The sequence below is a fragment of the Gopherus flavomarginatus genome, chromosome 2 (assembly GCF_025201925.1).
Source record: "Gopherus flavomarginatus isolate rGopFla2 chromosome 2, rGopFla2.mat.asm, whole genome shotgun sequence".
Taxonomy (NCBI): domain Eukaryota; kingdom Metazoa; phylum Chordata; order Testudines; family Testudinidae; genus Gopherus; species Gopherus flavomarginatus.
Window position 1 is genome coordinate 86,919,882 of NC_066618.1, and position 17,185 is coordinate 86,937,066.

General features: G+C 39.1%; 2 protein-coding genes across 3 annotated transcripts in view; one reads left to right on the top strand and one right to left on the bottom strand.

Annotated features, from left to right (window-relative positions):
- The window catches only part of FBXL2 (F-box and leucine rich repeat protein 2), a 144,714-nt gene extending 127,535 nt beyond the window's left edge, over positions 1–17,179 (top strand). Inside the window, exon 16 of one of the 2 annotated variants that reach the window (XR_007772333.1) lies at positions 17,126–17,179. The gene's annotated coding sequence lies outside the window, so the exon portion shown is untranslated. Of the gene's footprint in view, positions 1–11,535; positions 16,201–17,125 lie in introns of those variants that run through there. The other variant, XR_007772334.1, reaches the window with a different exon arrangement.
- The window catches only part of UBP1 (upstream binding protein 1), a 51,853-nt gene that overhangs the window by 7,203 nt on the left and 27,465 nt on the right, over positions 1–17,185 (bottom strand). Inside the window, exons 4-8 of the mRNA XM_050939719.1 lie at positions 11,154–11,257; positions 9,330–9,384; positions 9,005–9,098; positions 2,133–2,223; positions 1,274–1,386 (exon numbers count right to left, since the gene is read on the bottom strand). Coding sequence (XP_050795676.1) covers positions 1,274–1,386; positions 2,133–2,223; positions 9,005–9,098; positions 9,330–9,384; positions 11,154–11,257 — 457 coding nt within the window. The remainder of the gene's footprint in view (positions 1–1,273; positions 1,387–2,132; positions 2,224–9,004; positions 9,099–9,329; positions 9,385–11,153; positions 11,258–17,185) is intronic.

Below are 17,185 nucleotides of genomic sequence, written 5' to 3' on the forward strand. Positions count from 1 at the left end.
CCCCTTGACCACCTCCTTTCACAGCAATTTTGAACCTTGGATGCGTTAGCCATCATCAAATTTAATTCAAAACTACACTTATACAAGAGGAAGTTTAGCTTATTTAACATAGGACATACAGTAGAACCTCTTACAAACACCTCAGGGATGGAAGTTATAACTTGCAACAAAACGTTGTGGTTCTTTCAAAAGTTTACAACTGAATAGTGACTTAATACAGCTCTGAAACTTTAATACATAGAAAAAATGCTGCTTTCCCTTTATTTTATTTTTTTAGTAATTTACATTTAACAGTATTGTACTGTATTTGCTGCTTTGGAGGAGTGGGAAGAAAGGGGGGTTGTCTCTGCTGCTGCCTGATTGTGTATTTCTGGTTCCAAATGAGGTGTGTGGTTGATTGGGTAGTTTGTAACTCTGAGGTTCTAGTGTACTCCATACAGATACTCCCTCTCTGCCCCCGTTTCCTGGCTGGAAAGTGTTTAAGTGCTGGAATACGATCCTCAGTCAGTCATTCCCCAGGAAATCCGAAAGGAGGGTGAGTCTTCACTCCCTCCAAAAAGTTGACATAAATGAAAGAGCAAGATCAATTTAGCTTCAAGTAGTTCCAGTGGCTCGAATAATAGGAGCAATGTGGATTTACTTGTTCTTTAATGTTATTGCTCTGTAATGTGCTCAGTTATGTTCTCAGTAATGGTGGAAACAGTAAAATGGCATATCCTTTAATACACTCAGCTATTTTCCCTTATCCAAACCACACTAGTTTCATTTCAAGTATATAAAGTCCTATCAGTTAAAAGTAATTGAAATAGATATGAACATAAGTTCTTTCAATTACAGTTGTACATTCACCTAAAGTGAATTTCTTGGCAGACGACCATGGATCATTTGAATGCTCATTAACTACATTATCCATGCAACAAAAACAAAACCTTAGATTTTTTTTTCCCAAGCCACTTAAAAGCCTACTTTTTATTAAATTTTCTATTCTTGAAGGTGTAATGTGTTCCACCATAAAAGCACATATACTACTTCTGGCTGAAAGTCTAAGAAGTGCACTCATCTCTGCAATGATAAAACTGCTGTGTCACCATTAATCCACTTTCCTCTGCATATTTACTTTCTGGATACACAATTCTAGCAGTTTATAAATTAGTCTAAACTATTATATTTTACTGAAAATCTATTCTCAGCTCCTCTTTTTCCTCTCCTCACATGTTTATTTCAAACTTTTCATTGCTTAGTAAGTCATAAAAAGAGCACTGTATGATCATACCATATATTGCACCATTGCTGTTATCACCATTGGTTGCATCTTGCTGCCTTTCCAGTTGTATGCTCCTCAATGGCTCCTGGCAGACATAGATTGTTAAACGGGGCCTAACAGACCTGCAGTTTACAAAGGATACATGTAAATTTTAAAAATAAACACACTTGCCCAAAAATGGTATGAAGGATTTATATCCATCTTATTTCAGCTGCCTTGCAAAAACAATATACTTAACATTTTGCTGCTTTACAAGCTATTTTAAAAAAACAAAAAACACCTCATACAAACTATCACCAGTGGCTTAATCTAGTCTCAGAAACATTGAGATGGTCTGCCAGATGCTGGTAAATTTAAATTTAAAAATTAATTCAACAATTTTAAAATCACTGACACAAGACTTGCTTACCAATGGAATCCTGGAACACAGCTACTGAATAGCAATAATTACATCTCTTATAAAGACAGTATGTTACTAAATATGTATTATCAGTTTCATTTGTAATTAGAATTCTGTATTTATTATTTAGCAGCCATGACCTCAAAAAATTTAGGTTCTTTATAGCTCACCTAAATGAGAAGTTTTGTCTCTTGGCAACAAACCCATCCGTCTTCAAGAAATCAGTACTGCCCAACTGCATTGCTACCAGTCTTACAGTCTACCTTTGAACTCATCAGTGCCTGCATCATATCTGTAGCCTGCCCTGAAGGTGTACACAAAACAGTCTTCTTTTGAGCATATTACTGCCAACTCCTGAGACAGCTAAACAGGCATATGCCAACCTAATTCTCAATTCATATCTCCCAAATCCCCTATTCTAAGAAAGGCACATACTGCGATTGAACGTTTGTAAACTTGGCATTTTACCTGGATTTCAGTGCATTATATAGCCGAATGCCATCGGCCGGACCACAGATTTGTACCAGGTCCTCTCTTGTCAGCTTTAATAAATCAGCACCTGGAGAAATTCAAAAGAGCAGGATTTAGCTAGTTTCTTTTAGGACAAGGAAGCTCAAAAGAATCCAATATTCATTTAAAAACAAGTGACAAAATTGGCCCTTGAAAAACAATGCAGCTCTGCAAGATAAACACTGACAGCAAACAAAGACTAAAAGATGATTTTGATAACACTCCTGCAAAACACACAAGTACTTGCTGACACTAAGAAATAATTACCTGATTTTCAGAGAAAGTAGCACCCCTAGCTCCAGCTTAATTCAGCCCCTTTGAAAATCAGATAATGTGACTGCAAAATGTCACCTGTTTTAGTACAAATGTTTTTCAAATATTAGACTGCTCTATAGATAAATCATAGTTTAACTGGCTTAAGACAAGATTAGGATATTTACACCTGGGCTAATGTGTTTCAGTCAGATGCAAAATGGAGGGGAAAAAAATACACCCTCATAGAAGTGTTGATTTATCACAGCCTGCTGATCCTTATATTATAGTATAGCTTTTGGGACACTATTTATCCTAGACTGTGTGCACTGAAAATGCTCTGGTTACATTGCTGTTCCCTAGAAAGATTGTGCATATCAGAAAATTTGGATGAAAATTCCTCTGACACCCATCACAGTTGCTCAATGTCCATATGTTAGCTGTATCAAGAACCTCAGAGAGTAGGGCTTCAGGATATATTTACCAAGTTCTGGCAATGTGTATTGCTGTGCCACAAGATCAGCTGATGTCCACTTCTCCAACCTTCTCTAATTTGAGTCAGTTACCAAAGAACAGTTTCACAAATGGTATCAAGATCCACATTTACAGAGGAATAACTATAAACTATTTCTACCATATGCCAACCAATAAAAAGACCACAATATTAAGTGCAGTTCTACTCTGAAAAGTGATTACGCAAAAATGGCACTTTCCTAATAGACAAATCTGCATCCTACAATGTATTCGGAATCAGATCAGCTTACGTGACAAATTTTTTAATCCAAGCAGTAACATAACATGTTCAATTCCATTTCTTTCTTGTGCAACAGAATAGCGTATTGAATTCTGATTTTAAAGGTCTATGGCCCTCTGCAAATCTACTGAAGACAGTGAGGTTATACAGATGTCACTGAGGGCATATTCTGAAAATTCAGCTCCAGTTTGGCAGAGGAACTTCAGGGTCTTGATGTGCAGTGGAGAAGATGGTGCAGAAAGGTCTACATTTATTAGACGCTGGGGATCTTTTTAGGAAAGGCAGACTACACAGAAGCAGTGGCTCCATCTTAATAAAAATGGAACCAAACTGATGGCACAAAATAATTTAGGTTTTGATTGAGTTTTTAAACTAGAAGCTTGGGGGAAGAGGACAGGAGATGAGCAGTACAGAGACATCTTTCAAAGATATCAGTAATTATAAGGAATAGTACTATGTGGCCAATACAGGGCAGCACAAAATGCAACTGATCTAGATGAGGGACAGGAAAACCAGAGGAAACTTCAAAGAAAGGTGTTAAATAAAAGCACAGACATCTGTCCAAAAAAAAAAAAAACTATTCACATATAAACTAAATGGCACAGCTGGGCAAAGTTTAGAGAAACACTTTCTCGACGTTTTAAGTGGTTGCTTATATCTAGAACACGAGAGGCTATTCTCAATTTATTCTCAAGTAACACACTGGTGTTAGATTTCAGAGCAGCAGTCGTGTTAGTCTGTATCTTTACATAGGAGTTAGTTCGAATGTGTCATTAGCTGTGCTGCTAAGTAAGTGATCACATATAATTAGGGTCAAAATTCAAGGGGGATGCAAGATACCAAAAAGTGACACAGTGACAGTTTCAGAAAGCCAGGATTTTAATAAAATGATAAAGAGTAGTCAAAAAGTCCCTAAAGGCAAAACTTAAAGAAAGTAAAATCCTTAGAAGCGGCATGTATACTACCTAAGAAGAAAATAGACTCATAAGGCCTGCATGCCACTGAACAAAAGGGGAACCAAGCAACAAAGTGTGGTGAAATGACAAGGTTCTTGAAGTTACTTGACCCAAAACTGCTATCCCTCAAAATTTGGAAATTTGACACTAGAGAAGTCAGACAGCAGCATAAGTTATAGCAGGCAATAAGAAGGGCCAAAGTGGATTTCAAAGAGCAAATAGTTAAATATGTAAAAACTAACAAAAAGTTTAGTACGTCAGAAGCAGAAAGAAATAAGTGAGGTCTGCTAGATCACTACAGACTAAAGGAACAATCATTGGGAACGAATATATAAGTCAGAGACCACCAAAGAAAAAAGGCATCCAGCATTAAGCCTGGGTTTATATTTCCTCTGGAATAGAAGTTTGTGCATTTGGAATCGTCTTCTGTGGACAATGAGGGGTTCTTAATTGATGGAATAGGAGGTCTATGACATAATTCAACTACCACTCACGTTGGACCACTGCATGCCTCTGTAAAACGTCTCTGGGAGGTGTATAGACAATGGGATAATCCTGTAGTGATGGCACTGCTTCTAGAGCCTGATGGTTTCCTGGTACAGAGGGGATTATCACATTCCTCCCTGTTTTTATACAGTGCATAGCAGACATGTCTGTCAGGATTGGTACCATGGAATTTCACAGAAGGACAGGAACACTATGCAGGCTAGTCTGATGGCCTCAGCTTCAAGATGGTCAAATGTAATCACAGATCCTGGAGCCATGTGTCTTGCACCTACAGGTGGTTCATGAGAGCATCCCACCCTGTCCCTGAATTGTTTGTGATAAAATGTCAGTCAGGTAGGGGACAGAGTCAGTTCCCTTTCTGTATGTTCACTGGATCCAGCCACAACAGCTCTTGTAGGATGTGGGATAGGACTGACTTTTTTGTTCATGTGGTGTCCGGACAGGGCATACACAGTTGTAAGGGCTGAAGATTAATTCTGGCAAGCAATGTCACATATATACATAGCAACATGTGGCCTAAAAGCTCCAGACATACACACACCATCATAACTGGGTTTGACTACAGGTAGTTTACCATCAACTGGAGACACTGGACTCTGCTCTATGGCAGGTAGACTGGCTGATAGGGAGTTGATCACTCAAACTCTCATCTGGGATGTTAGGGATTTTTTTCATTGCTCATGTGGAGTTCTAGTTGGGGGAACAGAGAGAAAAACTTAATCCAATGTTGGGATCTGCATCTGATCAGCCTGTCATCCAAGTAAGGATAGACGAATGTGCTCCTACTACTGCCTGACACTTAATGAACACTCTCGGTGCCAAGAAGAGGCTGAAGGGCGATGGTGCCTGTATTTGTTGAGTCTCTTCAGGTCTAAGATAAGAAGGGGGAGGCCTTCATCCTAATTGGAATTAGGAAATACTGAGAGTAGAAGGCTCTTCCCTTGCATTTCTTTGGAACCTTCTCTATGGTTTCTAAAAGCAATGAGGCCATCTCTGATTGCATGAGAGGGGCAGGGAAGTGGTGGGCAGGGGTGAAGAGTGGAAGTAGATCGGGTAGCCATGGAAAGGATCTCTAACACCCATCTGTCTGATATAATGGCAGACCATGCCCAGTGGAACAGGCAAGGTGGCTTTGGAAGGTAATGCTCATTTGACCAGCTTTGATGTGGTTCCCAACTGTGTAATCAGATTTGCTGGCATGTCATAGGAGCGGTATGCATTGCTGAAGAGGAGGAAGGTTGGCACCCTATCATACCATGGTATTTTCTGTGCCTTGTATTCAGGATGCCTGTGCTGGTATGCAGGCATCCAAGGCCTCATCTGCAGGTGAGGATCATATGGCTTGAGATATGGGGCTGGGGTGTAATTCCCTGGAGAATTTAAGGTGGCCTTTGAGTCTTAATGAACGTACAGAGCACTCTGCTGGCTAAAGGGCTCTGTGCCCACAGAAGTTAAATCTTCAACTATGATCTTTCTCTCTCTCTCGGGATATCCAATACTTGGAGCCACAAAGTTCTGTACATCACTATGGTGACCACAGATCTCACCACAGTGCTGGAGATGTTCATTGTGACTTGGTGTGTCATCCAGGCTACCAGTTGACACAACTTTAACCCTTGATTAGGTTTCTAACCACCTCTCTGGCGTCTTGTGGAGCACTGCAAGAAGGGGGGGGGGCACCTTGTCCTAGGTTAAAAAGTTATATTAGGTCAGTAAGGCTGGGCAGTTTGCTGCATGCAATTGTAGAGAGAGGCAGAAAAGAGTGACTTTCTCCCAAAGAGGTCAAGCCTTTTCAAGTCCATGTCAGAGTCATAGACTAAATTCAGAAGGGACCATTATGATCGCCTAGTCTGACCTCCTGCACAATGCAGGCCGCAGAATCTCACCCACCCATGTCTTTGATGGTACTCTTGCTTTCTCCTGTACCACGAACACAACTAAGGAGCCTAGGTTGGGTGGAATACAGAAATATTCAAACCATATTAAAGGTATTTGGTACCTCTTCTCAACCTGTTTCATGGTGGGCATTATTGTGGCTGGCACCTGCCACAGGGCCTGGCTGGGTCAAGCAGCCCCTCCTTTTTCGGGATGGTAATATTATCCAGGACAAGAACTGATAGGATGTCATATAATTTGGTATTTCTCTTCTACCACTGCTGTCTCTACCTCCATAGTTCCAGTAACCTGCCGAGGGAGTTCCTGGAATATTTTAAAGTCATCAGACATTGGTACTAATGCCAAGGATACTGCCTTTTCAAGGAGGTTCCTTAAGTGGCAAGATGGGGTGCTGGTGTTGCTCTATCCTAGGATCTGGTTCCTCCCAATATTCCAGCATGATCTGGCCAGAGATGCTGAATGGGAGTGTGACCTCTTCCTCTATTACAGTGAAGACCGGTTCCCCGATGCCTGAGATGGTGGCATTACTGTTGACTCTTGGGCATTGACCAGTCCATTGCTAGTCTTCTGGTGGTGGCTGATCCCTGTAGGGGATTCTGGCAAGATGCTCCATGGTACTGACCTCCAATCTCTAAACCTCTCAGTTTGAAGATGGGAAGAATGTACGTCCAGGTCATAGTGAGAATGAGACAACTCCTCTAAGAGCAACGACTTACATGGCACAGTCAATACCACGGTCTGTACCAGTACCAGCAGGTGCTTCGGCACTGGAGGTTTTTCCGAGTCTACCTTGGGCTTATTCACCATAGTCGGTGTTGATGCTGAGGGGGTAGGTCCTGGAGCAAGGGTCAGTGCTGCTGTGGTCTTGGAGCAGCCTGTGGCACCCATTTCCCTAGCCCTCAATGCTAAACAAGGCCTGGTGGATTTCTCTGCAGAGGCTTTGTATTACCTGTCTTTATGGGAGGACACCGAAAGTTCTGTCTGGAGTCTCTACCACTATGCTTTAAGCAACCTGTTGGTACTGGACTTTGATACTGTAGTTGGTGGTCCCTGTTTTGATGCTGATGATATCTGCTTTGGTGCCATGGCAGCTGTGCCCTATTTCTTTCTTGGTGCTGTTTTGTCCACGCTGGTATCTTGTCTGCTGTGGAGAGTGCTGAATGAGCCTGGCTTGTCCTCTAGAGCTCATCTCCTCAGGCCTTAAGACAGACCTTTATGGATTGTTCCGCAAAGTGGAGTTTGACCCTTGTGTCTTATGACTAAACAAACATATCCTAGCAGGAAATGTCAGGCACACTGAACATCTGCTTGGTATGTGTGATTCTCCAAGGTAGAAGAGGCACCAACTGCATCCATCTTTTAGTGGGACTAGTCCAGCGCAGCATGAACAGGGCTTGAAGCCTGCAGGTTTCAAGTCTGTCATGTTAAGGAGCAATTTTAGAGGGCAGGTTAACCTCCAATACCGTGTCCAGTCAAGTGAATAGGATCCCAGCAGTTGAAGAGGAAGGTAATCAAAGGAGTTCTGAAGAAGTTCACAAGATTTGAAGAAGGTTGAGACAAATCTATGGTCAGACATTCACCATGTTCTATTGTGCTGCCATGGGTGGTAAGAACAGACTGGCCATTCCACTCTTTATGCCCTCACATTGGGAGCATGATATGGCACAGGGTGTACATGTAGCCCCAACAGACACTGCTACTCAAGAAATTCCAGTCCCATGCATGTTTACAGTGGGATCTACACTGACATGCTCTAAGAACAAGGGGGATTTCAATAAAATTTAGAAGTAGCAAATTCAAAACAGCAAAAAAAAAAAAAAAATACTTCTTCACACACCATATGAAGAAACTAGAACTCACTGCTACATCGTGGTGTTGAAGCCAAAAATATTAAGATTCAAAAAGTGATCAGCTATACATATGAATAAAGAATAGTTGTTATAGTTAATGCTAACAAATTTTGGGACAAGATCAAGCCTCATGTTTTAGGGCTTAAATCTGTGACTCCTAGGAATTAGCAGGAGACCTAACTGGGGAGAAGAGGGGCCTACATTATCCCACAGCTGCCTTATGAGAAATCTCTTGCACCTTCCTCTGAAGCACATGGTACTGACCAATGTTAGAAACAGGACACTGAACTAGACAGACCACAAGTCTAATCCGGTGTGTCAGTTCATTTTCCTCCTAAATAAGGAGTGAATCAGCATTTAATTGAGTTTGTAAACCATCATTACTGGTGGTGATGCAGAAGAACGAACAAACCCAGTTCCACTTTCAGGTGTCAGGTTGTTTGTAGAGCTGGCAGTTAAAGGCAGCTTTTTCCCTGTAAACTGAACGTTTGGCCTAGAAATCAGAAAGACACTAAATAGTCAGCCTCATGACACTATTTTTACAGAGTAATTTTTCAGATAAGACTCTCACTCAAAACTTGAGGAAAAACTCTAAATAGACATTAAAAAAAATACCTGAGAAATTTGAAAAAAGCCTTGTATAGGTAGAGAACCTATGTTTGAGTAACCACTGCTGAGTTTCCTGGATTGTGGCTGAAGGATGAAGTTGCTGTGAGAAACAGGGGTTGAAGACGACAATTTTGATGTTAATTTGTTTTTATAAAACAAAGTCAACTAATTTTGTTACATTATTAAAAACAATTAAGTATCTCATTTCCTTTCATCAGAACACACTAATAATGAAATCAGTATGAATCACCTCCACTTCACTGATTATTCAGCAATTAGGTACAAGGTTTGCATTGTGTAATGAAAACCAAACAGGAATACAGATACTTACATCTCCAGACCCTTGAGAAGTTCCATCTCCTTGATGATTTGGGGAGGAAGAATTGCTACGGTGGAGAGGTGGAACAAAAATAAATGATATTACTGGATTTTTAAAAGTTAAGAGAATAAAACCATTCAAGCATTACTGATAAAGGTAACCTTCAAATTTTCAAAATAATAAAAAAATGTCCCTATTTTATGGCAGCAGCATGATTCCTAGGTTAAAGACCACTCAGGGAATAAACTGGTCTGGTGGAGATATGCTGTAAGGAAGAGGAATATCATCACTTAGACTGTGCAAATCACTTGGTTCCTAATCTAATCCCTGCTAGTCAACTGAAAAAGCAGCACCCATAATAAACTCACACATCCAACCATCTATCTTAAAAGGAAGAAATGAATAGTGGTCACAGGATTGAAGAGGTAAGAGAGGTGCTGTCCATCCTCTGATGCACAGGGTCAGTCACAAAAAAGGTAGAGATGCCAGGATCAGCTTTCTGAACACCCTGAAAAAAATTAGTGGTTCTCCTGAATGTTGCATTAGTGGCAGTAAATTACACCAATACTTCACATTTATATAGCACTTTTCACCCCAGTTTCTTATATTTTTATACATATGGCACCACTGCAGAGGCCTCTGACATGGAGGGCATCAGTCAACCAGAGCAAAACATGAGATACAATAGCAGGCTAACCTCTACTCTTACGTAACATTCAGCTCAGATAGATTCAGTTTTTAAAGTCTAATCTGAAAGATTGATATAGATACTGGCATGGAGCTCTATTTTGAGGCTTAAACTAAAGGATGTGCCAACCATACCAAATGGTAAACACATTTCTACAAGACAAATGAAACATTTAAAACCTGATATTTAGATTACTAAGCAATCCTTTCCAGCAGAGCCTATAAGTTTCAGAGGTACTGTGGGTACTTTAAGCTTTTCTATGCAGAAAACACTTCTCTCAAACATTCTTCTTCCCCCAACACCCCATTAGACCAGGTCTGATGGGTAAAATCTGTAATTTGCCACTGTCATGGCATCTCCTTCCCAAACACCACCATAAGCAAAGAGATGCATATTAATGTTTTCTGTAAGTGCTTCAACTACAGCATCTACTGCCAGTAAGCCACCACCCTTGAAGATGATAAAACAGAAAGACAAAAGAAAGGTGGGGAGAGAAAGACAACACTCTTGATCATAAATCTTCCCCTAGGTCCCTCATCTTTAGTTGTGCTATCTCACCTGACTCTCCTCGCCTTCCCCCCTTTTAAATGAAGGAAGGAAGGAAAGTATTTGATTTAGCAGCTATTCCTGGTATTTCACTGTGAATTTCATAGATTAGATTTACTGTAATATCCCCCTTCCCTTACAAGAATAAGCTATAGTGGCACAAGCACTTCTATACCAATATTACTGTCCACACGAGGGGGGCGTTGTACTGCTGTAACTTCATTGATACAGTTTAAGTGGTCTGACTTTTGTGTAGATAAGGCCTTAGTAAGTACCCAGTTAAAAGGAAAAGAACTTGTTATGAATTGTGCTAGGGTCAATAAGTTAAGTTTCCAGCAATGGATACTGAGCAGGGAAAACATGATTTCTGGAACCGGAGGAATAATTTTACAATTGAAAAAAAAATAAATGCCAAAAGTTTCGGAGTTCTGAAAAAATCTTGGCCAAAGTTCTACATTTCTCCCCCGCAACTTAATTTTGGGGATTGGTAGTCAATCTTCCATATTTATACATAATCTACATTCAAATGAAAGGAAAATACTTTAAGCATAAGATTAATTTGAGGTATTTTTTAAAAATTAAACTACAGAAAATAAACTTACCTGTCTGGGACACTGTAGGTACTATGTTGAGCAGAGGTAAAAGTTGGTGTTGGGGTAGGGCTGTTGTTTACAAATGCCGTAGGAGTATCAGGCCATGGTGAGCACTAAAGATAGAGAAAAGAATTAAACAATAAGTTGATTGTAAAACCTCATGTCACTTTGGCATGTAGTCCTACACTCAAAAGCCCTGAATTCACTCCTGTAGAATTTTAATCTGAGTTTTCAAATTAAGCTTCCCCCACCCCACTTGTTCCATCCATGTATCTGAACCTGACCAGGAATTTTAACTAAACCAAAGCTGTTCTATTCATTTTTTCTGTTCCATGAAGGAGATTCCTATTTATTAACAACTTGATTATTGCTTTCTTATGACACAATGAAGGTGGTGGTGATGGACCTGATGGAAGGACTGCAGAGATTATTCAGTTTAAAAAACGACATCTGAAATCTGCACAAAATAACCCCAATAGGCAGCAAATGGCTACAGAAGGTTCAGGGATAATGGAGTATAAGCAAAGCTGAAAAACCAGGATTTCAGAATGGCACTCAGTCCATAAACTTAAAATGTGCCTACCCTGACGGTGCTCACATCAGCTGTTGCTCTGAGATGTCTAGCAGTATTTCTTTTTCAAACAATCATTCTTTGGACTGAAATTTAAGAGTTATTTAGTAGAAGACTAAATTGATGCCCACATGCAGTTTTGCGTTCTTGTGAGTTTCATGCTAAGCTAGGAGTTTTATTCATGAAGTAGTAATTCATCACAAGCATTTACTGATAAACCCACTGTCAAGTTAGGTCAATTTTTTTTAAAATTGACCAGCCAAGATAAAAGCCCTTTAAAATGACACTGGTGTTAAGTGCTCCAAATGCTTTATCATAATCTATTAAAAATAAAATTAATTAAAAAAAAAGATTTAGCTTTTAATAAGGAAAAGTGCAAGGACACATGGATAAACTGTAAAGAAAGCAACCAAACAAAGATTAAATGAACTGAAGGCCAAGACCATGCTAGACATGCCAACACAGATTTCTGATACACTCTTCATGATTGTCTGTTAACCCAAATGTAAGCTAAGTTTCTTTCAGGCAGTTTTTAAAGCTATTTCTTGTCCCTGAAAAGCAAGAGCTAAACAGTAAGTCCCAGAATTTAACAGGTGCCAGCACTTCAAACATGGAAGATCCAGTGAACTTGAAATCCCACATATGTCTGAGTACTAAAAGGCCCTTTTTATCGACAATAACATGAGAAAAAACTTATGCTGCCTGCACATTTTTTTGATATGCTTATTAATCTTTTTGTGCTGGAAGTCTGGCTTTCACTTGCCAGCAATGGGTACACCAAAAATCTTAAAACTGGTTAATGTTCCTAGAGACATTGGCTTGGGGCCTCAAAAGCTGGAAAACTTGGAAATCACACATATAAAGTGGACTCAATCTAGAGGCGGATTTGTGATCTTATTTTTATTACAAAGAATGTCACATTGTTACCACGTACAGATATAGCCAACACTGGCATACTAGACTGCGACTTCACTCATACTAAACATGATTGTTCACTGTTACCTGGTACTCCCCATCCATTCTGTCATATCTACCTGATGTCTCTCATTATAAACTAAGACTCTAAGCTCTCAGGGACAAGGACTTATGTGTGTGTACAGCACCTAACACAATGGGGTTTTGATCCCTAATTGTGAGCTTTAGGCACAACCACAGTACAAATAATAAAACTAATGAGCCATCTATTTCTCTAGCACGAAGAGGAAAGTTTAGAGGTGGAAGTTTTCTGACATCCCTAAAACATGACATAGCCAAGATACTACCTCCTGCCTGTGCTCTAGTGAGGCAATTTTCTGTATGTACTTACCACTAGGACATTGTGTTTTGAAGTGTTTTGATTTTAATATAACTTATAGTAGATTTTCTTTAGTTAAAGCTGCCAAAGATTTTTTAATTTTAACTTTTTAGCATTTACACCAAATCAGAATGACCTGAAATTCTGGAGTTCTGGAAGTAACACTGCACAGTTGGCTTTTGACCAGCCTTAAGGAAAAATAAAAAAGAAACTCAGTTCAGTTGGGACAGTGGGGTAATTTCCTTTGAAGATTCTCAAAATTCTCAACCCCCAAAGTCCAAGAGACTTCACTATAAACAAGACAAGAATTACATCCCTCTAACTCTTTGGCTGCTTTCCTGAAGTGTTATGGTTCAAAAAACTTGAATTTTCTGATACTATAATTTGTGATAAAATACTATGTGATACAGCCCTACCAAATTCACGCTCCATTTTAGTCAATTTCACAGCCATAGGATTTTTAAAACCTTAAATTTCATGATTTCAGCTATTTAAATCTGAAATTTCAGTGTTGTAACTGTAGGGGTCCTGACCTAAAAAGGGAGTTATGGGGGCGGGGAAGGGGGTCACAAGGTTATAGTAGGGAGGGCTGCAGTACTGCTACCCGCACTTTTGTGCTGCTCCTGGTGGCGGCTCTGCCTTCAGAGCTGGGCAGCTGGAGAGCACTGGCTGCTGGGCGGGAGCCCAGCTCTGAAGGCAGAGCCACCGCCAGTGGCAGCACAGAAGTAAGAATGGCATGATATGGTATTGCCACCCTTCTGCACTGCTGCCTGCAGAGCTTGGTCCGCAGTCGGCAGCTGCCACTCAGCTCTGAAGCACAGAAGTAAAGGTGATATGGTATGGTATTGCCACACTTACTTATGCACTGCCCCCTAAAATAACCTTGTGACCCCCCTGCAACTCGCTTTTGGGTCAGGACCCCCAATTTGAGAAATGCTTGTCTCCCCTGTGAAATCTGTAGAATATAGGGTAAAAAGTGCACAAAAACACCAGATTTCACAGTCCGAGACATGTTTTTTGTGGCGATGAATATGGTAGGGCCGTAGCGATAATGCTTACTTAGTACTTTTCCAGTACTAAGACATAAACATAGTTACAATATACTTGTTTTGCTTAAATTTTCAAGGTCCCCCACCCCATGAGGAATATTTACTAGGGCAGTCAAGCAATTAAAAAAAATTAATCGCTCAATTAGTCACACTGTTAAACAATAATAGAATACCATTTATTTAAATATTTTTGGATGTTTTCTACATTTTCAAATATATTGATTTCTATTACAACACAGAATACAAAATGTACCGTGCTCACTTTATATTTTATTACAAATATTTGCACTGTAAAAATTAAAAGAAATAGTATTTTTCAGCTCACCTCATACAAGTACTGTAGTGCAATCTCTAGTGTGAAAGAGCAACTTATAAACGTAGATTTGTGTGTGTTACATAATTGCACTCAAAAACAAAACAACCTAAAACTTTAGAACCTGCAGGTCCATTTAGTCCTATTTCTTGTTCAGCCAATCGCTTAGAGAAACAAGTTTGTTTACATTTACAGGACTGCTTCTTATTTACAATGTCACCTGAAAGTAAGAGGCGGCATTCACATGGCACTTTTGTAGCCAGCATTGCAAGGACCATGCCAGATATGCTAAACATACATATGCCCCTTCATGCTTTGGCCACCATTCCAGAGGACATGCTTCATACTGATGATGCTCCTTAAATGTGTTAATTAAATTTGTGACTGAATTCCCTGGGGGAGAATTGTATGTCTCCTGCTCTGTTTTATCCACATTCTGCCATATATTCCATGTTATAGTTATCTCAGATGATGATGCAGCACGTTAGTTTTAAGAACACTTTCACAGCAGATTTGACAAAATGCAAAGAAGGTATCAATATGAGATTTCAAAGGACAGATACGGTACTCGACCCAAGGTTTCAGAATCTGAAGTATCTTCCAAAATCTGAGAGGGATGAGGTGTGGAGCATGCTTTCAGAAGTCTTAAAAGAGAAACACTCAGATACAGAAACTACAGAACACGAACCATCAAAAAATAAAATCAACCTTCTGCTGATGGTATCTGACTCAGATGATGAAAATGAACATGCATTGGTCTGCTTGATAATGATCCAAAGCAGAGCAGAACCCGTCATCAGCATGGACGCATGTCTTCTGGAATGGTGGTTGTAGCATGAAGGGACATATGAATCTTTAGCTCATCTGGCATGTAAATATCTTGCAACATCGGCTACAACAGTGCCATGCTGATCTCACTTTCAGGTGACATTGTAAACAAGAAGTGGGCAGCATTCTCTCCTGCCAATTGTAACCAAAAACTTGTTTATCTGAGCGATTTGCTGATGTAAGACTGAGTGGACTTGTAGGCACTATATTTTTTAATGCAATACAAAACTTTAGAATTATGTACACAAAATAACTTATTTGTAAGTTCAACTTTCATGATAAAGAGATTGCACTACAGTACCTGTATTAGATGAATTGAAAAATACTATTTTTATCATTTTTTACGGTGCAAATATTTGTAATTAAAAATATAAAGTGAGCACTGTACACGCTGCATTCTGTTGTAACAGAAATCAATATATCTGAAAATGTAGAAAAACATCCAAATATATCTAATACATTTCAATTCGTATTCTATTGTTTAACAGTGCGATTGAGATTAATTTTTTAAATCAGAGTTAATTTTTGAGTTAATCATATGAGTTAACTGCGATTGACAGCCCTAACAGTTACACAATATGTACATTAAAAGCTGTATGTTGCTCTCATTGTACCACTTTACATTAAGCCATGTGCCCTTACTGTTCACAATATATTAAAATGATCAAGAAAATGAATATACAAGACAACCAATCAGAGGCAAGACAAGGATGTGTGTGTCCACCACAGCACAGTAAAGTGGTTGCTACTTATCAAACATCTTCTGTTTGACATCAAAATAGTAAAACAAATGAATATCCCTAACTTCAGTGTAATGACTTTCAAACAACTAACATTCTCAACCTTTCAATGGCCTAATATTTGTTCACCCTTACTTTCTTTTAAGCCACTGACTTCAGACCATAGAGTCTCACATGAACTTCATTTCTCTTTAAATAGCCTTGTTTTATAGAAAATTTATTTATATAAGAATTGATTAAATAAAATATTACATGACAACAGCAAGACAGATGTCAGCATTCTTATATACATCTATGATGTCTTGCAGAAGAACCAGAAATATTTTCCAACAAGCCACAGTTGCTTTAATCACATCTGCACTAACTAAAAAACTTGTATCCATGGAACAATCCTCCATTATTCTGTCTTGTAATATGCCAGGGTAGATAAAAATCAATTATTTAAAAAAAAAAAAAAAAAAAAAAAAGGTTTTTTTGATAATGCTTTGAGGGAAAAACCTATCTAAAGATACATGATAGCTCAAAGATATCTCATCATGTAATAGGGATTATAAATTCTAATTCTATAGTATGACACAATATATTCATATAATGTTTAAGAAAAGTTTTGTAAATGAATTCCAATAATTCAAGGATTAGGGACCTCTGGAGCCACTTCTCAGAGCTGTTTTCTCCCTACTCTCACAACACTGAAATTCACTCTGAATTTATGCTTTGAGAAGGTACCTAAAAAGTCAGATTGTGGGTCCTGTGAGAAGTTCACTTCCTATCCAAAGTATCAGATTTAGATTTAGAGTGTGCTGCTTGATCAGCATGACTATTTATAAAGCCCCCATAATGGCATGTCAAAGAACATATAAAAATATAGGGTTCCTATCCCAAATAGCTTTTAGTCTAACATGACCATATACAATTAAAAAATCTGTTCATGTAGTAAGTTACTTTAAACACAGAGTCAGAAAACGAGGACATTACTGTCCCCATAATTCTAAATCAGTCATGCTGCACACCTTGTACTTTTGGCATGTAACTTGAATATATTAAAAGATACATTTAAGAAGAAACAAGCATAAAGTAGCACTAGGTACATGCTATAGGGCCAAGCAAGTTTTACTATGATAACCTTAAAATTAAGTGTCACCCACCCATATACTTTATACTGCATCATTTGGCTTTGTTTCTCCAGAGGAGTGGAAGAGAATGCAGCAGTGTGGAGGAAGGAGATATGATCACATGGAAGATCTCA